Genomic DNA, 24384 nt, shown 5'->3' on the forward strand with positions numbered 1-24384 from the left:
TGAAGAACAAAGGTCAGTTCTCCACCATCCACAAAGTTAAATTTATGTATATGCAATATTTTCTTGCTGCACCATGCTGGCCTTTTTTGGATATGACAGCTACTTGTCTCACACTGAGTACCAAGGAGTGGGGACTGTGTTCTCCTTAGGGTGTCTGGGTATAATCACTTGGCTGCTGCAGCGGTAGGAGTAGGAGTTCAAAGTCTTGCTGCTGGGATCACTCCTCTGTTGGAGATTGATGCCACACACCTGAGCCACGCTGCGGGATCACACCGCACACCACACAGCTCATCCACGGGCTGGGCATGGCTATGCTATTAACATTTTTAACTGCTCCAGTTGCAAGAGTATATCTGCTATGCATTTTCTTTAGTTGAACCATTTTGTTTTCTGACTGTATGCGTTTTTCCTTCTCTTTGTGTGAGTTTATCTTGGAATGTGGACAATTACTGCTTTGGAGAAGGTTCTAGGAGTCTAATTCATTACTCTCTGCTCTGTGTCAGGTTGCTTTCAAGAGAATGGGAGAGGGAGAGTCTCACTGATTGCTATTATTTGTTAATTTTTCCTATTCAGATGCAAATGTTTAACTGGACATCTAATACCCATGTTCAGAAGCCATGAATTCCAGAAGATTACTCTCAGAAACACGGAGAACATTTCCTGCTACTAAAGTACACTGCCAGCAGCCATCACGGATTGTCATTGTGGATATCACATCACCTTCCTGGACCAACACTTGTTCTGTACTTTCTGAAGCTCTGGAAAACACGCTCTGTTTGGCATGCAGTTTGATAGGCCCCTGCCGTGTTCCCCTGCTGAGCCTCTACGTGGTGCAGAACCAGCAGGAGTGTCTGCTTCCCTTCACGGTATGTGTGAAATTATGTTTCTTGGGGTCTAACAGACATGAGAGCAATGCATTGGTGCAGTTCAGCAAAGAAAGTTGTAATTTACTACAAATGTGTATCTGAAAAATCATCATTCTCAAAGAGCACAGTTTCATGGACTTCATGGAAGAGGTGAATTTTATGAAATAATGATGTTTAAAAGGAGGAGTGTCATATTTTTGATCTGTGAAGTTGCTCAAATGCATAATTTAGGTTTTGTGCTGTTCCGTTCTAAAACATCTGTTGTACCTCTCCCTTTCATATGCTACTTTCTGCAGTCTGTAATGCTTCTCTATCAAAATTATCAAACACAACTCTATAGCTGTAATAATTTGGATAGTGGAATAGTACCTGCTGATTCCCAAAGTGATAATATTTGTGTAGAGATTCCAAACATTTAAGTGGAAAGGATCAGAATTCAAAATATTTTTGCCAAATTTGAGAAATATCCTGAAATTATAGCGTCATTTAGGTTGGAAAAGACCCTTAAGATCATTGAGTCCAACTGTAAATCTAACCCTGCCAAGTCCACCACTAAACCGTGTATCTAAGCACCCATCTACACATCTTTTAAATCTATAGCTCAAAGTCAGTAAGAATGAGTATTTCACTCATCTAGGGATATGCAGCAGAATAAATATAGATGGACAATGACTAGCAGCTCTGCATTAAAAGTTTGGGATTACAAAGCATCATAAAGTTCACAAGAATCTATGAAGTTACACTATTATGAGCAGTCATACTGAGCACTCTCATTTACACTACGTAAACACACAGTATTAACCCTTCCACTTTATTCAGCAATGGTGAAAACATTCTGAAATATTGTGTCAAGTTTTCACATCTCAGGAAAAGTAGAGGCCAACTGGGGAAAAAAAAAAATCAGAAATCAACGGTCATTTAGCAAATGTGACCTGCAAGAAGACTGTGGCTAATGGTGGTGTTTATTTTGTAGAACAGGTTATAGATAATGTGACAAGGATGACTAAGGGGATACCAAAGAAACTTTTTCTGGAGATGCTGTGAAATCACCCTGGTTAGGGGCTGTAAGAACACACATTTGTCTTGCTTCCTAGGATAAATTTACATGTGATTCATCCTGGCATGTCACTGTAGGATGGACTAAGCAATCTATGTCACAACTGGTTCCAGGCCTGTCTGTGATTTTGCATTACATCCAATTTAATTTGTAAGTGGGGCCAAATACCTGCTTTTGTATTTGCCAGGTATGTCCTGACACTGATCCATTATGCGCTGGCTGATGGCAACCTCAGATTTTATTTGGTAATTATGGGTCACCAGAGCACAACTGCACTTTGGCCCAATCCCTCTACTTGCCCTATCATATGAATCTTCTGCTCATGAGATGTCTTTTTCATTTAAACAACAAATCCTCATTTTGCTAATCACAGTTTTTGAAGACAGAAGAACCATTAGATCATTGTTTGGCTTCCTTCATATTCCAGGCTATTGTATTTCACTAAAGTACCCATATATCATTAAAGCACTTCCTCCAGAAAGACATCTAGTTTTGATCTGAGGATATTATGAGATGGAGAGTCAAGTACTTCTGTTGATAATTTCTTCCAGTGGTTAATCATCGTCATTGTGAAACTTGCACCTGGTTTCTGATTTGAATTTATTTGCTTTAGCTTCCAGGGACTTGTTAATATATTTCCTCTTTCGGCTACAGTGAAGAACCTGCTTGTATTTGATACTTTCTTCCTCGAAGTATAAACAGGTCCCCTCTTAATCTTCTAGCTGGTAAATGAAAGAAAACGAAGTATAAGTAACTGCAAGGCATTTTTACAGGCCCTTAATAACTTCCAAGCCCTTCTGCCTATTCCCTCTTCTGTTTTTTTGGATGCTACATTCCAATACTGGACTCAGCAATGCTGTACAGAGAGCTAAAAAATACCTTTCCTCCTGTTTGCTTGACTGCTAATCACACCAACTCTTTTGCCATAGTACTGTGTTTCTCTGGGACTTGTCCAACACAACAAAGACTTGAGCCTGTAGTATGTAGCCGGTTGATAGGCACAACGCTGGTGTGAGCCCCCGCTGCCCTGCTCCCCAGTTCGCTTGGGTGTTCTGCCTAGCGAGCCATGTCTTTTTGTTAGACATCAGCTGTGGTACTGCATGCAGTTTTTCAGAACTGTTCTTTATTAGGCACAGTAAAGTATAACAAGATGAGTGTCTTCTTCAATAGACCTAATTTCACTAATAATGGTATCTGGTCCTCTGCGGCTTCTGGAATCAGGAGCAGTTTTATATCTCTAGCTGATAAACATCTGTTCTGTTTCAGCCTTCCTCGGAAATGCCAGGGCTCCACTGCTTTTTCTGTACTCCCAAATTTGCCCTTTTGTCTCCACAGGGCATCCTGTTTATCACATTGACTTTCTGATCTAGATAGAGAAAAACTTGATACTTCTCAGTGAGGAACCAAGATAGAGCTATATTAAAGGTTGCTTATTAGACAAATCATATGAAGTCAGGAAAGGCCCAGAGCTGAAATAGAGATTACATGGGGAAGTATCATATATGGTTACCTTTTTCTTAGTCTTTCCTGCGCCCTTGTTTACGGTCTCCGTTCCTGCTGGTCTGCCCTATTGGTCTAACTCCAACAAGTCCAGAGAGCTTTCCTGCAAAGGGCAGGGGGTGCCAAAGAAAAAGAAACTAGGAAGTAAATAATGGTGGAGGACAACAGATGATAAGAGGGGAAGTGAGCATTGAAGTGTCAGAAAATTTTAATGTGGGCCTGAGCAAGGACTCTGAGCAAAGCACGTCCAGCTGATGGGCCCTGTTGCTACTGTTTTTTCCTTGGGATGGGCAGCCATCCTCCCCAACTCCCAACTGACAAAAAGGGCAGAAAGATGTTAACTACAGGGACTAGCAAATTAAGGAAGTGAAGTGGGTGTGAGGGTACAGCACGTGAAGGGAGACAGACAGGGCAGTGAGCATGGTGCCTACCCTGGCTGGTGACCAGCTGTGATCTCTCCCTCTGGGAGCTGTTCTGTGGAAGCAATGTAGTATTGCAGATTTAAATGTTTTACTGGACACACAGTGTGAAGTCATGAATTCCTGGAGTTAGGTAGTGAAGGAGCAGGGTCACATGTGAAGAGACATGTCACAGACCCCAGGCTGGGTGTCAGCACCCAGAAGGGGACTGCAGTCAGTAGTAGTTAAACAACACAATTTGTGCTGAGAAGTTTAACTTGTCCCAAGAACATTCCAGAGTGGAAACTGCAGTTTGCATAGACTCGCCTAAGTTAACATTTAAAGTAGCTATGCATATACAAGAGAAAATGCAACTCTGCTGGTGCCAATTCTACAGGACAGGTACTTAACTAGACTTCAGGCTGCCCTGCAGCCCATGCTGAGCCCTGTTCTGCCGTAGTTAGGAGCGATGCTTGACCCGAGACAGCTGGTTTACATCTGTCTGAGCTGCAGCTGCCTCCTGGGATTGCAGGGCAGGCATTCCTCACTTATTTGCAGAACTGTCGGAGCTGTTCGTGGACACATGCCTGGGCTCCCTGGTTCATAACTCAGTCACACTGAAGAATCATGCTGTAAACCATGGCTGCTCAAGTGTAGTTCAGTTAGTCAGAGCTCCAAGCATCTGAAGCAAATGACTCATAGTTCAACTGTGGCCTCTTCTGTGAGGAGGGTGACCTCTGGCAGCAGTGTCTTATACTGCTTCAAGTAGATTTGGTAGAGTTCACTAATAATCTCTCCTGTGGCCAGAATTTGCCCGTTTACCTGCTGGGTACGTTTCAACTCCTTTGAGTGCTTTTTGAAGCTGAGGTGAGCTGATACCTATGTGAACACCAGCTGAGATGCTCCACACACCTTTGGATCCTGGGTGTTCTCTAGCATTGTCACGTCTATGCTAAGGAGAGGTCATGGCTGGGTAGTAGATACCAGGTAGCCTTAAAAAATATTGACTGGAGAAAGAGTGTGAGAGGGGTCTACCCTGCTCCTAGCCAGTTGGGTTCGTATTCAGACTGCCTTCTGTGCATTTAGGTGACCACTATAAGGTGATACCAAGTTCAAGGAAGTGCTAAGCAACATGTGATGTAAAGGTTCAGCAGGCCTGGACTGCAGAGAATCTGGAGGTAATGGCGATAGCAGGCAGTGAGAATAGGGCCCAATATCCTGCAGTCTATGGGACTAACACTGAATATCATTGTGGAGCACAGTGGGTTAATAATTGTGCATTTATAATGTTCATCTTGCCATAACAAGTCAAACCAGCTGTCTTCAGGGCAGCCATTATACAGTGGCAGCTGTTGCCTAAAGGAATAAAACACTTTGGCAAATGACAGCTAGAGAATAATTTTTTCTTTCTAACACTTGCTCTGTAGCTCATCTTTGAAGCAGGAGGGTCCACAGACCTTCCATCAGTGTCTGCTTTTTTGATCATTACTGCGGTGAATGCCCTAGAAGAGCTGTGTAAGAGCATAGAAGTGCCAGTCCAGCAGTGAGACCAACATCCATTAGCACAGTCTCAAAAGGAGCAGCTCTTCGGGGGGGTGGGGGGGAAAGTGGTGGTGGTGCCCAGCCCAGTCACTGCAGTTCACACTCCCCTGGTTCCACAGCTGTTGTGTTAAGAGGGACAGAGAGTACATATGAGACTATTCCTCTTGGTATCCGCTTCTGGACCCATTACCCATGAGTTTGTGGAACCCCTTTTTGAACCTGTTGCTGCTGCCTGACTGCAGACCCCCCTGAATGAGGATCCAGGGGTCCACAGCTCAGGGGATGAGGGATCTGGTGGGGGTGAGCAGGCCCGGAGGTCTCACATGGCTCAGTGCCCCCATTTATGTCTCTGGTTCTGCACCTCTGTGGTACGCAGGGCCAGAGGAGAGGGGTGTGCTGAACTACGACATGGTGGCTAGCAGCGGGTGGACAACTGAAACTTGAGAAGTGATGGTGGGTGGTGTTACAAGTCTAACAACCAGCTGGTTTTGATTCACATCACTGTTCACTGCTTTAGAACTTGGTTCCTGCCCCAGTCTTATCTCAGTGCTGTGAATTTAAAGCCTTCTTCCACACTATGGAAAAATATTTCATATTATCAGTTTGACATTTCTAGTCTTTCAATTTCATTGAATACTGTTTTGCAGCAAGTGAAAGAAAACTTTGCACGAATTCAAGCCTGCATTTCAGAGCTCCGTTTGCTACCAAGAGAAGGCTGTTTTCCACAGAGGGGAAATGGAGTGGTACAGGCTGTGCAAGATGGATTGCAACAGTTCAAACAATACAGCAGACACACGGCAGCAGGAGGCTCAACAAATAGTTCTGTTGAGGTAAGAAAGTGTTGGGGAAGGAGTGGGAGCCATCCACTGGACTTGCTACTTGTAATGCATTAAGATGATAGTCAGTGTGGCATCTAAGGTCCGTGGAAGTGAGAGTAATTTAGAAAATAAGCCTTCCAAACAAACCCCATGTGGCAATCTCTGAATGCTCATGGAAACTAGACACATTCAGGCTTGAGCTGCTTACAGAGACTGTCTAACTTTATAGAATAATGAATTTAATTTCCAGGCATTTAAGATTGGATGTTTTTTCAGCTTTATTACTTTCACGGAAGAACTGTGTCAAAAGCAAAGACATTCACTGGGTTTATGGACTTGATTTTTCTTTCAGCCTACAGTTACATGCTGTGTTTACAGTGTCTGGAACTTTCACTGGTACAATAGGATGTTTGCACAAAGATCCTCATTGTGCTTGAAAGCACATCCACCACTCACTGGAAGTGAAATCATCCAGACAGAAGAAACACATATCATCTTGAGATTAGTCAGTACGGTTGCAAAGGACAGGAAAACCCTGCAGAATGTTCATTGTCTTGGCGCAGTCTTCTTCAAATCAGTTTTCAGAGTAAAAAGAAAATACAGTATCTGAATAACAAGTGGGTTTGTTTATAACTAGCATTTTTCTTAGCAGCAGTTTGAGAGTTCCACAGGGCTCCTACTCTGTGAATTGTCCCTTACATCATTGGCAGTGGCTGCATGAAATAACTGAAAAGTCTAAAAAGACCATTGGAAGCCCCTGAAATTCAGGAAGCATCATGTCTGTTCTTGGCATGCATCCCTACACTGGGTGAATGGAAAAAGGGTAATCTCTGACGCCTTTATCACAGACACAGAAAGAACAGGGCAATCCAAGTGCTCTGCCCATGCCCCAGGGAGTTGGGGACAATCATGCCTGCTGTAATCCTGATGCACTCCGACTTCATCCCCACTCCTTGCACTTTACAAGGCACTTAATAAGGTGCAGCTGCTGATGCACTAAGAGCACTCTCTCACTTACCACTTAATGATTCACGCTTTATAAATGTGTATCTCATGTTCCACCTACACTCACATAGTTTAGAAAATTTCGTAAGACAGCCTAAAAGCAAATTCTACAGCTAAATAAGTATTCCTGCATCATGAAAGGTATTTGTGTTCATCCCAGCTCTAGGCTATGTGTTACTCTATATGCCAAGCCACAGCAGTTCCCAAACTTCCTTGTAGGAGGAGGGCCCTGGGACAGGGGAGTAAAGTGTTTTGAAACACCACATGCAAACATTTCCTTTCTGCTCAGGCTTCGTGAAGTTTTTGGATTGGCTATTGATGATTTGCCTGGAGAAAGTAGAAAGAACAGGGCCTTCAGCTAAATAAGTCTTGCTGGACAGGTTGGTGATATGAATTAGTGTGGTAGGACAGCCTGGTGTTTGTCTGGGATTTCAGCACACAGACATACATGCACACAGCAGGCCTGTCCGGTGCTTCCTCAGCCAGCTGTGGAGGTGTGTGGTCACTGCTTAGCTTGAGCAGCGGCTCTGACATGACCCTATTTACAGTGAACGCGTCAGAAAATTTTAGGTATTCAACAATCTAGCTATCTCAGAGATCTAATGTCCAGAAATCCTGCATGAATATATCAAGTCCTCAGATCCCTCTGGGCATATTCCAGGAGAAAAGGGGTCATATCTAGGGAAAACTATATGTACATCAGTCCTGAGACAGGATCTAATAGATTTTGGTGCATGCTAGTGACCGTCTTCTCAGCTGGGTGCATATGCTTGCGTAAGTGGGAGGGAAGCTGCTAACAACACATGAGAACATATGTGCAAATATAGGAAGCAGAGCAAGGTTCACAGGAATAAGTGCTTTTTTAGAAGTAGTATCAACTGATGTGAAAGGACAGGCACTTACCAAGAGGGCAAGGACTCAGCAGTCACGTTATCTTCTGGCCATGAGGAAACGTCAGCTCCAAACTGTCTTTCATTTCAGACTTCATAGGCTCAGGGTCCACCTGGTTTTGGAGCTTTGTCAGGCCTAAAAAGGAGTTCAGACTATCATGAGTGAAATTTCCCCAGTCCTTCTACTTTGTTTAGATCCTTAAACCCTTCCAGAGTCATGCTGTGATTAGGCAGGCTCTCCCAGCTGTAATTAGGGCTCACTTCTAGTGTCTATCCAGGAAGCCTTTCTCCTGATTTACTGCTCCCCTGTGTTTTCTGAGGGCCTTGAAGCATTTTTCCTGACCGTTTCAAATGTGATGTGTGCTTAAACTGTAAAGCCAGGAGTTGGAACAGATGGAGTACATTTAGAGATAAGACCTTTTTTGACACACAACAAAATCCAGGACATCTTCTAGTATAGTTGAAGGAATGAGATAACTACATTCACAATTATCCATGAATATAGGGAGCTTATACTCCACTAAGTGATCCTTGTTCTGCAAATTATACTTTTCATTCCTCTAGTCCTTCATGAGACTGGACTAAGAGTCTCTCTCCCTTCCTTCTGGGAAGATCCCTTTTTTTCACTACTGCTTTCACTCACTGGTTCCTCTTTCCTGACCCCCGATACCAACTGCTGTACATCATCTGGCCCCTCTGGTCCTTTAACACACCCTTTCCCTACATCACATGCTGAGCAACACCGCTGCTTTTTCTTTCCTTGCCTACTTTCAGCTACATAATGACCTTATACCACTAGGATCATTATGTAACAATTCACAGTTTTCCCTTATTTCATTATTATTCTGCAACATGAAACATCTGGCACTTCATCCCACTTACCCATCCTGCTACAGAACAGCATCAGTTGTAAAACAGTATTATACTTCAAGGTCCCGTACTCCGGCCACCTTTTGCCATGGTCAGGCTTGTGCATGGGTCACCATTGTCCACAATATCTTAGTGATTTTCCCTTTGTCAGGCAATCCCGTCCAATTTTATTCCAGTGTTTCAGGATGCATCCCAAAGGGATGCAAGGGGGTATCTCGGTGGAGGAAGCTGAACCATTCTGAAATTACTTCCTAGGAATAATTTCTTTAACTTCATGCGCTCAGCTTTGTGGGAGGGGAGCCCTCTGCTGCTCAGCCCCTGCGCCTGCCTGGAGAAGGAGATGAGCTGATGGAAGGACTTGTGCAGAGCTATCAGTCCGAGATAAGCGTTCCTACTCGGGGATCCTCGCCTGCGCCCCGGTATCCCATCTCACAGGCGTAGCACCACTGCCCTCCATGGGAGACCACAGGGCTGGAGCCCGCTGGAGGCTGCTCGGGGCGCTGCTCCCGCGGGCACATCGAGGCAGTGGGACCAAGCTGTCGGCACATCCCTTCCAGGTCGTCAAAACTGCCCCTCAAGCAGGCCTCGGCACCCGGAGGCCAGTCGCACCCCCAGGGCCGAGACACCCATCCATTGCTTCTCTGCACAGAGAGGGGCGCTTCCGCAAGGCGAGCACACCACGCTGAAGGGCTCACATCCACTTCAGACTACAGCAACACACGTTTGCTATGATGACCATTGGTTAGTTTCTTACCACGTTATCCCTCACTGGTTAACAGCATGCCTCGTCTCAGTTTTAATTTTTCTGCACAAGCTCCAAGGGTGAGGGCCTTTATTTGGGCAGGGAGCCTCAGAACAGCCGGTGTTATTTTTGCTATTATAATGGGGATAGTGCCTCCAAAGGACGCTCTAATCTCTTATTAAACTGATCTACAGTAAACAATTTTGATGAGCTTCCATATTTCAGGATGTGGTGGTTCTCCAAGGACAGTAGCTCCTGATTAGAAGCTCCTTACTAAATCATTGCTGACACTTGGAAGAACAGACTGACCTGACACATCCTACGTGTCCTTGTACTTGATGAGAAACATTTGTACAGGCTACAAGGGGATGCAAAACACCTGCTGCAATGACGGGCTTGTTTGGAAGTGTTGATCACCATTTTTACAATCTCCTTTCATTGTCTCATAGGAACAGTGAGCATAGATGCAACACTAATTCCTCCTCTTCTGACAGTTTACCAGCTTGCATTTGCTCTTGTACACTTGGATCAGCCTGGAAAATTGGGTGTCCTCCACTGGAATTAATCCAACCACATACACTTTTTTGATAATTTTGATAGAAACCAAATGTTTTTCTTCCTGCTACCAGACAACAGTGAGTTCACATGGTTTGTTACACTACTGTTGGCCCTGCAGAGGTGCTGAATATGTTATACTCAGTCCCATCTAAAGACAACCCTAGGGGAGACTCTTTGTGAAAACGCTCAGGGCAGTCCGAGCAGATGAAGAGCTGGCTGTCATGCCTAGCTGGAACAGCAGTCTGATCAACATTTGTAGGATTAATTCCAGTATACCCAAACCAGAAAATGATGTAGTCGATTTTTGTATTAAAAACCCCAAAGAACATCAAAACCACACACTCAAAAACAAGCAAACAAAAACCCACTCAAACCTGCATGGATTCTAACTTGAAAGATTTCTTAGGGAGGACAAGAACCGTATATGACCCAGGAGATGTAGCCATTCTCAGAAGCTTCGTGCAGCAAGCTGTATTTAAATTGCTGCATAGAGAATCTCTGCCAGAAAATACCTCACACAGTATCAAAGAACCCTTGCAGAGGGTCTGCTGGAACGGGAAGGAGAAGGTCCTTAGGAGCCTCTCACTGAACATACAATCCCCTCCCTTCACCACATCCAAAATAATGTCCACACTGGAGACTTTGAATTTTCCTGGTTTCCATACAACAGCAGATGCCTCAGACATCAGTCACACTTGCCAGCTCTAATCTTCCCTCCGAGTTTCTCCATGCTAACTCTATTTCATTCCCCATTTCTGCTGCCTTATTTCCCTTTGAGCTGTTTGCGACAGGCTTCAAATGTTTCATCCAAGAGTGCATGCCTTATAAACCAAAGGGGGAAAAATGATAATAGTTTTGTGTCTTCACTAGTAGATACAGCTTAGTGATCCTATTTCATTTGACAAATATGCAAAATAAAACTAGAGAGAGAATTCGAAGAATGTAGAGATCTGAAGTTTATAGTACACGATTTTAGTACAGGTACTGGAGAGGGTACTGAGGGGGGCCAGAAGTCAACACTATACTCGCCTATCTTGAGTAAACTTTAGCTCAAAGTTTTGTTCTGTGGAGAATTTCAGGGATAAAGGACTCCTCTCCAAGCTAGCAATTCTTCCCGTTCTTCAAGCTTCGCAAGTGTAACCTGGGGGTGAAATTCAGTCTTCTGCAAATCCAAACAAAAGGCGTTTCACAGACCTAGATGGGACCTAATGGGCGGCCTTGTTCTTTCATAATAGGATGGATAAACACCATCAGATCACTAAGGTGCCAGGAAGCAAGCAGAAGAGCACCTACAATTCTCAGATCTTTGCTGACAAAAGCAGGTGATCACAGAAAGGCAGAAGGGTATTTTACCCTTACAAAAGGTCCTGTTTCTAAAAAAGGCAGCTTTCTGCTTCAGATACTTCAGTGATTGAAATTTTATTTTCATCATAAGCATTTTTTTTATGCAAAGTTGGATTTTTATTTGTGTTTCCTCAGAAGGCATTTGAATGTTTTTGCTCATTATCTTTTAAAGAAGGAAAAAAAAACCCAAACAAACAAACCTTCTTGAAGTGAAAAGCCTGGATAACTTAAACCAGTTAAAGGCGGCATTTACCCTGTTAAATTCAACTGTATCAGGTAGACCACGTTTGGTAATCAACTATGTAACATCTCCCACAAGCATTTGCTGTTTAGCCCACTGAGGGGAAGTAGCAGTTCTGTTTCTGTGATACTTTAGAGCACTAGTGCAGCACTGACACAGACTGCCCAGAGAGTGGCAGATGTCCCGTCCCTGGAAACATTCAGGGTCAGGTTGGACACGGATGAGCAGCCTGGCCCTGATCATTGCAGGGGGATTGAACTAGATTAAGGTCCCTTCCAACCCAAACTATTCTCTGATTAGAAAACATACTAGGAGAAGTATTTCTGCATTGAACTATAAGGTATGGACAAGAGAAGTTAAGCTCTACTTTATCAAATTTTTGAAACACTCTAGTTCCATCTGTTTTTCCGATGGGATGAAGGTCAGGTTTTACCAATACAGTTTCTTCCTTCTGTTTCAAGAGCTTCATGTCTTAGTTAAGTGCCCTCTTAAATCAGTTGATTCCAGTATTTTACAGTTAAAATTTAACATAGAACTTATCTGAAGTGTTTGTTATTCATCCAAATTTAATGCTTTGTATGTTGTTTTCGTGCATCAGTGCCCGATTGCCAAACTGACATCTCAGTGTCCTGTTACTGAGATAAAGTAGCCCATGGTGCTGCCTGGAACAGCAAATTACAGGCACATAATTACAGTCAGTAAACCACTGAGGAGTAAGTAACTGGGAACAATCAAGATCAGTATCTGTGAAATGCTGCAGCAGAAGGAAGGTGTTAGCAGAGGAGTGTGCACAGCTGAGCCAGGAGACAAGGCGTCCAGCAGGAGACAGACCTGTCACAGAACTGCACTGGCTCATCTCTGCAGAGAGAGTTACCATCTCTGTTTTGTGAAGATTCTTCTGAAAGAAGTGCCTTTTTTTTTTTTTTTTTTTGCTTTTGCAGCAGCCACAGGGCACACTGCAGGCAGCTGGGCACACACCTGCTGCTCAGTGGGAAGAGGCAGGAGGGACAGGGCAGGACTGTGAACAGCAGTAGGATGAAGAAACACAGTATGTTGGAAGCTGAGGATGAAGTATGCTTGTGTATGAGCTAGCAGAAACACAAGCCCTTAAGGAGGTGTGACAGTTATGTCAAGTACAGTGTCTTTAGTGTATTGATAGTACAAGAGTCCCACTAGAAATTTAATTGTGCAAATCAGATCTAGTCTTTAGGCAAATGCACATTTTTCTAACAGTTAAACTGCAAAGAGGCAAGATTATTCCTAGCTGACCAGTAAGCGTAGGAGAGAGACTTTTGTTACAACCTGCAATTGTTTAAAACCCAATTATTTGTTAAAAGTATTGATAAATCCTTACTGTTTTGAGATCCAGACTTCAGAGGGGAATAACCACTAGCATCAGCAAAGCTAAGTCTCAGCAGCAGCTACAGGGCAGGAAATGTGGCCAATCTGCAATAGCATGAAGAGCATTTTTCAAGTCACCGGTAGCCCATTTTTTGTCAGATTAGGAAGTATAATGGTGTTAAGGGATTATATCTAGAAACTGTGGTAATGTGAAGGGAAGTCACTGTAGCTACCTCAGTTTTTGTATGTGGCAAAATATTTCTGCTGGTCTCTAACCAGCATGTGCTGGTGTGACTCAGGTTGTGAAAGGGTAAATTGAAGGTGATAGGCTACAGATGCAATGCAGCCATGGTTTTAATGAAATAAAGGTGCATCGGTAGCAAATGCTCTGTCTGTAGCTCTGCAAAAGATAATTACATCTTGGACAGTTCAGCTACCCCCAGCTCACAAACAGTCCCTGTTCACCATTTTCATTAGTTCCTAAAAGGAACCCGTAATAATTTCTTCATTCACAGTAACTTGGAGGCAAGCACTAGACATGAGTTCATTCAGAGAGATATACTTTGTTGAGGAAATTGGGCTTGATCTGACATCAGCAAGGCTGCCGCAGCTTCGTGCCCCCAGACCCAACCAGTGGTGAGGCTGAGCCTGTGTTCCCAGGGGCAGGCTCACACAGAGCACGTCTGTAACACACACGTACATGGGTGGTCACAGACACTCAGAGCACTCCCACAAACACAGACTGTAGCAGTGGCCTCAGCCTGCTCCCCTCTCTGCCCGAGCGGGATGGAGATCCCCTAGCAGGAACACTTGTTGATGTATACGTGCGCACACACCTTTCTCTGTACGTACAGTGAAGGTCCCTGCAGCACCTGGGCCCAGACACACAGCCTGCCCAGTAGCTGCTGATGGATCCCAGCCCCCCCAGTTGCTGGCATCTGGACATAGGAGTCCCCAAGGCTGCAGCCCCATTCCAGTTTCTGGTGCAGACCATCACGTGCACAGACACACAGACAGGGCTGGCCAGGACTCCCCCTGTGGTCTCGCCCTTATAGACCCCCTAACTCCCAGGCTGTTTCACCTACTCACCAGCTGGTCCCTCTGATCTTCACTAGCAATCACACACTCACTCGTTCCAGGGGCTGCACCACAGACACACGGGGCCTCCAGCCCGTGGTGTGGCTCCAGCTGCTGCATTGAGACCCCGTACACACAGGAGAGGGCCCTCACCCAGGACAGGGCCAGGAGGGTATTTGAGAAGATGGGACAGACTGGGGTGATCAGGGCAGGGTCTGGCCAGGTAAACATACTGACCAGCTCTTTTTATCCCCTTACCCCTCTGTTTCTCCACACTTGTTCCTTCTCAGATCACTGAGCTCCATCCCTTTGCCCACTTTTGGTTCCTCCCCTAAACATCCCATCACAAGCCTTGTGCAATCCCAAACAGCTCTTTCCCCTGCATCCCAAAATGTGTCCCTCACCTTCAGGCAGCAATCCCCTCCCAGTCAGAAAGGTGCTCAGGGTTTGACTCATTTTAATGTGTTTGACACCTGGACAAGGGCTCCCCGGGGACAGTCCAGCCCTGGCTCCCAGAGGGTGTCCCTTCCTCCAAACCCCTAATTTGGTTTCCTGGGCTGGCACCGTGCCCCTGTGCTCCTTTAGGCTTGGGGAAGTGGGCTTCTGGTGGGCTGAGGGCATAGTCAGGACATGGCATTATTTGGGCTCTTCTGCCTGTCACTATGTCTGTTCTGCTTTGTGGGTGTGCAGAGGAGCTTGCATCACATAACCTAAAGGTTTCCTTGAAATTAAGGTGTACTAGTGTAGGCAGTGCTGTATCTATAGCTGTATAAAAACCTAGTAGTATCTTTAGATGGTTCTGCTTCTCCCAACTCAAAACCAGTTCTGTTATCTACTTTTGTCAGCTCATAAAGGAAATCATAATTACTACTTCATTCCCAATATCTCATAGATAAGGACTAAGGATAGATGTGGATGGAGAAGGCATACTGCCTGCCCCTGCACTCTCCCCCTGCAAAATCCCTAACCCTTGAACTGTCACTTCTGTTGTCATTGTTTAATATCTTTTCTAGAACTTATTTGTGAAGGTCTACTGTTAAGTTTCCCCAGATGCTCCCTACAGGACATTTGTCAGCAGTCTTACCTAAAATACACCTTACCCTTTATTTAGAGTTATTAATTAGTTCTTTGGAGCAATGAGCAGATCTGAGATGACTCAATACTTCACCATCACTAAATATCAGCAGGGTCAGAACTTGAAACTTTCTCCCCTAATTACTGTTTCAGGGTAGAAGCTGGTGTCAAACATGCCTGACATGTTTCTAGAAACTGCTGCTGATTGGCAGTGATGAATAAACTCTCTGCAGTCACTTACACAGTTTTACATCAAAACCAGGAGGTGGGAATCAAACCTACTGTTGCTCTCAAACATCTTCAGTATAGACTACATGCTTCTTAAAAAAGAAATTCCATTCTCAAATGAGAAAGCCAAATTTAGTCTACCTGACTGTAATTCATGGGAATTAATTATTAATTAATAATTAATTCAATGGGAAGTGGTGCTATCCCTCCGAGGGTCTCGGGTGGAATCCCTCCTATACACACACAGGCTCACTGACCCCAAGTGTGAAGTGCAGAATATGAGTTGTGAATTGTTCCATCTTCTTCCAGCAGTGACACAAAATCTTTTGGTGTTCCTACAGTGAACCTCTCAATCCATTTCATATTGACTTAAATATAAGCTAAAGCTCAAACAAATGCTTTTAAATCCACTTCTGGTTAGATATTTTAGCAAAATCCTTTCTGTGTGGTGGGACCTGTGCTATTCAAACAGACCAGGCTATCAAGAGAGGATTAAGGTAGAGACGGCTCTTGCACTCTTGATTTGTGTTTCAGATCACAATTTTGACTAGCCAGTCTAGCAAAGAAATGGCAAAGCAGCTGGAAAATAAGTTAAAAGACGTAGACCTTGTGAGTCTGCGAAGAATACAAGTCATTGAGGTTCTGAAGAGAGACTTTCTAGATCCTGAGGATGTGGAACAGTGTATGCCAGCAGAAGAGCCCAGCAGCATGGGTGAGTACGAGACAGACAGGGAATCAGGGAGGTTGTGGCTGTGGACAGCAGCACAACCACTAGTCCAGTATACACCACTTCATGCCATTGAGCATCAGTCACGTAAGCGGCAACTACTGTCCCTGAAAGAACAGCAAGAGGTTTGTATCAGAGCACTTCTCTGGGGCTTTATCATCTTTGGGCAAAATTAGCATACAAACTTTATGCATTACAGGCTTTATGTATTACCTAAAACTGACTTCATGTGCAATACAGCTTTCCTGATGGTTTCAAGAGAAAAAGGCATCGAGTTTGTGGGGGGTAACACAGTCTCAGACACACATATACTGCTAGACATCACCCTGGGCAACTGATCCAAAGGTCCTTGGTGCAAGCAGAGGCAACCAGAATCCTCCAAGCAGGTTGTTGGCAGAGGAGAGGGAAAGAGAAGTAGGTGGCCTGTTTACAGCCTCAGTGATGCTACAGAGAGAACCCTCTCCTCCCTCTCACCAACTCAAGATCTTGTCTTTTTACAAGATGTTTTATTTCTAGACAACTCTCAGCCTTTAGTCCCTTCCCCCAGTCTACATATTGCACAGTGCTGGGAAGAGTTGCTTTTCCAGACTTACAGGTACTTACCTGTTGATCAGGTGGTTTTTGTCACTGATACTGTTCTTGCTTTACTGCTGCATCTCTTCTCTGTTCTTAGGGCAGTTTTTCTTGAGCTCTTAAGGTTGTACTTTTTCAGTAGCCAGTACTTGCCCATCAATGAGTTCTTTATAGCCCTGCAGCTTCTCTTTTCCCATCCAGGTCTTTATTTTAAAAGCCTTTACAGCTGACACTTAAATTTCCCATCAACAAGAAGCACCTGGTACCAAGCTGTGGTTCATACAGCAAGTTTTCACAACAGGTTGATAACAAGCTTAAAATCCTCAGTCCTGATGCCTTGCAAAGTTAGTGTAAGACCTGTTACTAGCAATGGCAATGTTGTTTTTACTGAGTGACAGGCAACATTGGACATTATTGCCTTACCTGTCTTTAGCTGTTCTTTTCTGGTTGCAGCAGTGAATTTCTGGTCCGTTGGCAGAGTAGGGGCTGGGAATGTTTAGGCAGATTGCAGATGCCCTTTTGCCCCACCCCTCACACACCTGGCCACAGGCTTCATTAGTGAAAGAGCGAGTACACCCCAGACCTTAGATTTTATTTTTCCTGGCCGTATCTCTGAAGAACTCCTCCCTTAATCTGACAGTCTTTAACAGTAAGAATCTAAGCTATGCTAATGAGAAATTCAGACACAGAAATTCCTGTTAGCTCCTGTTTTGAGCCTTTTTGTTTCAAAGCAAAAGGTGCTGAGCAGACTCTAAATAAACCAGCCAGATGGTCACCAGAAGTCCAATACCACAGCAGTTCGATGGCAGCAGCCTGTACATTGCCATCCTGCTATAACTGCAACTTTCTTTTCTGTATTTCATTTTACCTGACTTTCAGATCTGCCCAGTTATTTGCGCTCTTTCTCGAGGCTGATAAAAGGACTGCTACATAGCAGGAGTTTACGCTGGTTTTCCCCCACCTGCAGCACAGCTCTGACTAGGTGCCTCCTGCTACAGACAGGTGCCTGCTCTCCCTGCTGCATCCCACTCATATGGTGGCAGACAGATTAAACGCTGAGCTTTATGATCAAGCACTTAGACGTGTATCAGCCCTCTTACTGCCCGTTAAAAGCTTCCTGCCCTGAAGGGTCAGTCTCCCTCAGTGAGAGCAGCTGGTTACTGTGGATGCTGCATGTGAAAACAGAGTCCTCCGGGCGAGTAAAACTGCTTGGCTGGAGAAAGGGAGCGCTTTCTCTTTCTGAGCAGCACCCTTACCCCTGACACTGTGAGCAACGAGTCCTGTGGAAGAGAACCAAGGTTCTGTCACTGATGTTACTTTAGAATTAATATAATATGCCAAAACTGCACCAAACCCACAAGTTACAAAATTGTGGAAGGAACTATTGCCTAGAGCTCCAAGGCTGAGGAATCCCTTAAAAGCACCAATCCTGGCCGTACAGGAAGAGGGCACTATTTTGTGTGGCTGCAAATGCTGCTTCTCAATTGAGGAGGATTATTGTCAGGACTTTGCATCAAGCTGGTGCTGCACAGAACCCTGCGGGGAAGCCTTGGAGAACTAGACACCACAGAACAGGAGATGCTGTGGGCCTCTTGGTCACACATGCTTCAGAGCATGCAAAACCCCACCATTTTGCTTTTCAGAGTGAAATTGTGTAGCCCTTTCACCCAATAAATGGCATGAAAACATCAAAGGGGACACAGAGGCCACTGAAATTTCAGATGATGAAATTCTGATTTTCTGAATCTTCTATAAAGACTCAGATGATGTATTTAGTTTCTAAGAGGAGCACCAGGGAATGGATAGTCCAAATAGTTTGAAAAAGGAACCCAACTGATTTATGAAGAGGATTTTTTACCTGCTGGAGCTCCTTTCCTCTGATTCTGAAAAAAAAATAAAAATTAAAGAACATTGTAGTTGCAAGATCTAGCATGCAGGAAGCGCAGGAATTAATGCTGTGTTCAACTGCAGCACATCTCCCACTACAAAATAAACGTTGTGATGCAGCACTTAATTATGAGGCTCATCTCACTATGGATGTTTCTTCCATTGGTTCATTTAGTGGCTGCTTGAACCTACTTACATTTTTAATATCTAGAGCGTTGCTGTGACATTGTATCCTGCATTTATATTTGTAGCACATTGAAAAATCATCTCTTTTTAAATCCTCTGCCTGAGAAATTCATTTTGTGCCCTCTCCATCTCAGTTTATTGGAAGCAATTGACAGTTTCCAATTTATTTTTTCTGTTAGTGTTTTATATAGCTCTACCACAGAGCTCAGAGATCTTAAAATGTGAATCTGATTAGCCTGAAAAAATATAACCTACTTGTAATGTCTTTGGTAAATTGCCCTCAAAATCTCTTCTGACATTCTCACGGGCTTTACTATTAGATTGCAAGAGTTCGAGCTCTTTTCTTGGCTGGCCCCATCATCCTGTTTCTGAGGTCTTAACAGTTAAGAGCCTCCATGTGTACCGATGAGAGTGGAAATATTTTCTGACTGGGTTTCATGAAGAGTCGTACCATTGTAGGCTTCTGTCTCTTTGTGCTATTCCAGCTGCTGGACCTCCCGTCTGCCTTGTATGGATCAGTTAGCAGTGTCCTGCTAGCAAATCTTCCTCAAAATTCTTTCATCTCTCTGTCCCAGAGTTTCAAAAGGGATGGTTTAAATCTGGTCCTCAAATCAGGAAGCTCTCCCGTTCAAGACACCTGACCAGAACACACATTGACTTTTTATCCAGCCATTCTGGGTATTATTTCCAAAACAACATTCCTGCCAGGCAGGATGGTTAACAGGGGGCAGCTGTTGCTGGATCCCTCCCCTTGCTCTTGTATGGATGTTTCTTGGGTGTGAAGGGGGGGCCTGAATGCCGCCGTATCTGACTTCTGACATTCACTGCAGTAATCCTTGCATGTTATTCCCTAAGCCCAACATTCTGCTTCTCCAGAACCTTCTGTTAAAACATACTTAAAATCAAGGTTTTGTTCCTCTCCTGACTTAATATCCATGACTCCTGATTTCAAGGAGAACAGGCAGATGTTGTTTTCCTGGCGTTACCCATCAGTACATCCACCACAGGTGGATGACTGACCTGGACCTGAGTAGAATAGACCAGAACAGTCTGCCCGGTGTTTCACCTTTCTTTCCCAGTTAACTTGCATGCATTAATCTTTTCTTTTTAACAGATTGCAGGTCAGATTTCCTCTGGGAGATAACTCTCTTGACCATTATACAGCAGGAGTAAAGGAACTTTTGTTCTGTCTTTTAAATACTAACAGACTTCAAGAATACGACCTAATTTTGTTCCCTTCATAACATGGGGGTACAGCTGTATTAGATTTCTGAATCAAGCCCACAGTTTCTGGACAATCCAGAACGTTTAGAAAGATACCTAGTTTTAAGGTGGAGAAGTCTGTTACAGACCAGCAACAGCCACCCATTAGCACAAATGCCAAGTTTGGAACCCATAGAAGTGTGGGCTGACTCTCACAATGAAGACCTGTAGCTCTTGATTATTACCAGAATTTATTTTTCTTTTCACCCGAGGACCCAAGTTTTGTTACTAGCAGGTTCCCTGAAAGGAAGTAACAGGTAAGTACTCAGATACAACATCAGGGCAGGCAGACAGTTCTTCTGCATGCAACAGTGGTGCTGAGTTTTGCTCTCTCCAAACCTCAAAAACAAGCTGGTAATTTCTTCCACTGGGTGTGGTTACTCTATTTAAGGTGACACAAAAGTGAGATTTTAAGTAGTTTGCAAAAATGTTTACAGTGTGAGTTAGGTAGTGGCGAACATCATATGTATTTAAACCAAACTGTATTAATTTAGTGACCTTAAAAATGGCACAGACTAAATCTGTTTCGAAAAGGCAGAAAAAAAGAATAAACTTCCTGGCAATCCCATGCAGGATGTGGATTTCCAAGAACAGCTGATGCTGAAACATGGAGTGTTTGACTAGGAAACAAAGCTTTGCCTTTAATACATTTTAATAGCACAGCATACTTCTCTTAACACTTTGAAAAGCGTCACAAAAACTTGCTTTCAAAGTGGAAGAAGTATCATAACAGCTTACAACATGAACTGAAAACATTTACTAGAGAATCTGTTTCGCTGAAGACACTTGCAGCAGCAAATTGTTTCAGCAAATACAGCAAGAGATGTTATATTGCTTGAGAACTACTGTCATGGTGCGATAGGGAAAAACAATCCCACGCTCTCTGACACTTAAAACACAGTTGTTGTTTTAAGAATTTGATAACAAAACTGAGATTATTGGACATATATACCTGTATATAAAAGCCATACCACAGGAAAACAGTTACATTAAGAATTAAGGAGCTGGGAACTATGTTTATAAATCATGTTTATGTTTAGACCTTCTGTGATCCTCTGTTTAGAAGGTCACTGGAATAAATGCAAGTTTGGTTATTTTTTTCTTTTTTAGACAAAAGGATGTTTGGAAGTGCTGAGACTTGATTAACAATTATGACTTGGTATTCAGGGCATACTGGAATGAAAGAAGTTGCTAAAATTTCCAAGAACAACTAAAATTGTGATTTTGTGTACTGTATAAGCCATTGTTATTGAAAGAAACAGTCCTAAATCCCTCACCTCCATTCCGCTGCTCCATCAAAACTGTTCAATATCAGGAAAGTGATCACACTACCCTGGGAAAAGAAGAAGTGAGCCTGTTTTCACTTAACTTGCAAATCTGTGATATAGGGTCTATCATCTCTTTTTGTCTTTGAAGAAATGCTGTAGGTCTGCAGACCATTTATGTAAGTAACAAACCTATATTGAGATACAGCTATTGAAATTAAATACTTAGTTTTCCTCCCTCCTCCTGCCCCAACCCTCTAAAGCACTTTGGAAGTGAAATTTAAGGACATAAGACAAATTTTAATTAATGAACATGAGGAAAACACAGGGTCTGGGGCACATTTGTGAGTTGTTCCCTGTCTCTGAAGCAGTTGTCTTTGGCAGATGCTAGAGAGACAGAAACAGTCTTGTTAAACAGGGCTTGTTAAATACCTGGTCAAGGCTGGAAGTTTCCATTTATGCAAGAAGAAAGTATGTGTAGTGTTGAATATGCTGCCGAGTATCGTGTTTCAGACAAACACTTGCTCCAGGAAAGGCACAGACAGAAACGGGAGGTTTACCTGTGAGGGAGGTGGCAGCTGTGACATGGCTCAGGGTTTCAGTGGGACACGTCACTTGATTATCTTGCCAGATCAAATGGACTTGTATTCCATGATTTCAAGACACTCTTATGGACAGTTTAGTGAGAAGCTTGCGTTTTCTCCTTAGACTCCTATGGAGTATATTGCCCTGCTTCCTTCTTTTGGGTCTGCTTTGGGACTGCAAGGCTGTCCAGGCTCAGAGCATCTCACTGCCTTGCTCGTCCTGCAGCTGCTGCAGTGGGATCCCCAGCCACTGCCAGGGCTCCTGCCGGGCTGATAATGAACCTGATCTGTGCTAGTGTACTGTCATGTAGTACTAGGCTGCAAATGGCTTCTTCCAAACCCAAGAAGATGTGGAGATGCAAAATCTGCATCCTGAGAAATTACCTAATTTTTCAGCTCACCCAGAAAATGTCCTCTCTCGTTTACCATTGCAGGGGGGAAAAACCAAAACCAACATACAGTTACAGTTTCCCATGGTACTGAGAGAAGGAAGGCAGGATCAAGATATCCCCTCTCATTTCAGGTTAATGCAGCTAGAAAAGACTCCAGTATTTGGAAGCCCTGCAGATGGCAAGTCTCAGAATAGCTTTGAAGGTGCTAATAACAGCCTGTCATGGGTGGAAAATGCTTGCTGTTTTCTTCACAAGAGCAGCCTCTGTGGGAGAGTGCATTTCTAGACAAAGACCATGTGATGAGCAACAAGGATTGTTTTTTCAAAGCTGCAAACCAGCTCCTCTGTGGGACAGAGACTAAATCTGCAATGTTTCTTTAATGGTGAAACATCAGGGATTTGCAGACTGGAGCAGGGACTGTGCTATAATAAAAATCCCATAAAGAGCACAGTGCACATGGCATTGGTGGTGGGAATAGTGTGTGGGAGTAACAGGTAGGATGCCGTGCACTGTCCTCTGGTTGATAATGTGAGAATTTTTATTCTCTCTTTCTTGCCCCTACCCCATTGCAAACACTTAAAGCACCTGAGCATCACCAAGCCATTTGCTAATGAACGTTGTTATTTGTATGTGATATAGACACTGGCCCTATCTGTTTCTGTTTTGGGGAAACAAAAACCAAGCACTAAAGATGAAGCACTAATACATTTATTATGAACATAATCCATCTTCTAAAGTCCCAGGGAACCGTTTTCTGTATGTGTGCTCAGATTGCTGACCACTAAATGGCTCTGCCTATCTGCTCTCTGGGAATTTTAAGACCATGGCACAGTAGATGTCAGCACTCCAACCTCTGCTTCCTAGGAATGGACAGCAATGCAGGCACTGAATTTCTTTTTAAAGTTGTCACATACTGTGCAAACTTAAAATGTATAAGTGGCTACATATCATGCAGAACAGAAAATAAACAAATAGGAAAATACTTACTGAGGAAAGGACTAAAACATTTACCAACCCCAAAACACTCTCTCAAAACACAGGTACTTCCCCTTGTCACCTGTGTATAAACTATGTGTCAAAGTAAGTGACATGCATTTATCTTCTGAACTGTTAATGCCATCTTCAGCGCTTATCCCAGAGAGAAACCGCAGTCTGAAGAAAGGCAGGGAGTGCATCCCAGCTGAAATAACCAGCACGCTCTCTAGGTGCATCAGAGCAGCCTTTGGGGAAATAAGAGCGAGACTGAGCCTCAGGGCAAGCAACGGGTCAGGCTGGACGTTGAGCAGGAGAGGCTTTCCACGGCAAGGACAGTGTGAAGGACCTCCCGTCGTGGGTGGGAGTTGATTCTCTGCTGCAGAGGCACAGCCTGCATGAGCTCGAGGCCTTTGTCGAGGCTGGAAGGTGGAGATGGCTGGGACATATGTCCCGCTGCAATGGCCGTACTACAAAAAGCACATTTGCAAGTTGCAGACTGTTTCAAGGATTACAGTCATTACCTTAGCCCTAGATTATTTGCCATGTAAAGGGAGATGAATTCATTTCTCTTTTTTTAAAATGTGGGAGCATATGTATAGTGTCATTTTTGCAACCTATAAATACTAACACGTAAAGAAAAGATGTCTCATTGCAGATGGATGTAGCACTGTATTTCAGTCCCCGTCTGGCCTGATAAACACATTGGGGAAAAAAAGGCCATTTCTGCTATGTATTCATCTTCACAGAATACCTGTTTCACATCCTAGCTGTGTGGGGACCCGTTAACACTGCCAGGCTGTTTGTTCCTTCTGTGTTTACAAATGGGTATATTACACGTCTTACGCATTTCACAAACTGTTCACCAAATACCTATTTATTTATTTATTTAATCTGTAAGACTTAATGCTAGGATCTCATTTGGACTCACCTTTGAGTTATTATTTGGGGGCTTTTGGGGTTTTTGTTTTTTTTTGCAAGGGT

General features: G+C 43.8%; 1 protein-coding gene across 2 annotated transcripts in view; it reads left to right on the plus strand.

Moving 5' to 3' along the window:
* Positions 1-24384, plus strand: part of M1AP (meiosis 1 associated protein) — a 39123-nt gene that overhangs the window by 7630 nt on the left and 7109 nt on the right. Inside the window, exons 2-4 of one of the 2 annotated variants that reach the window (XM_074903653.1) lie at positions 574-866; positions 6011-6193; positions 16086-16263. In XM_074903653.1, the coding sequence (XP_074759754.1) occupies positions 618-866; positions 6011-6193; positions 16086-16263 (610 nt within the window). In that variant the 5' untranslated portion in view covers positions 574-617. The remainder of the gene's footprint in view (positions 1-573; positions 867-6010; positions 6194-16085; positions 16264-24384) is intronic. The other variant, XM_074903654.1, reaches the window with a different exon arrangement.

The sequence above is a fragment of the Athene noctua genome, chromosome 4 (assembly GCF_965140245.1).
Source record: "Athene noctua chromosome 4, bAthNoc1.hap1.1, whole genome shotgun sequence".
NCBI lineage: Eukaryota > Metazoa > Chordata > Aves > Strigiformes > Strigidae > Athene > Athene noctua.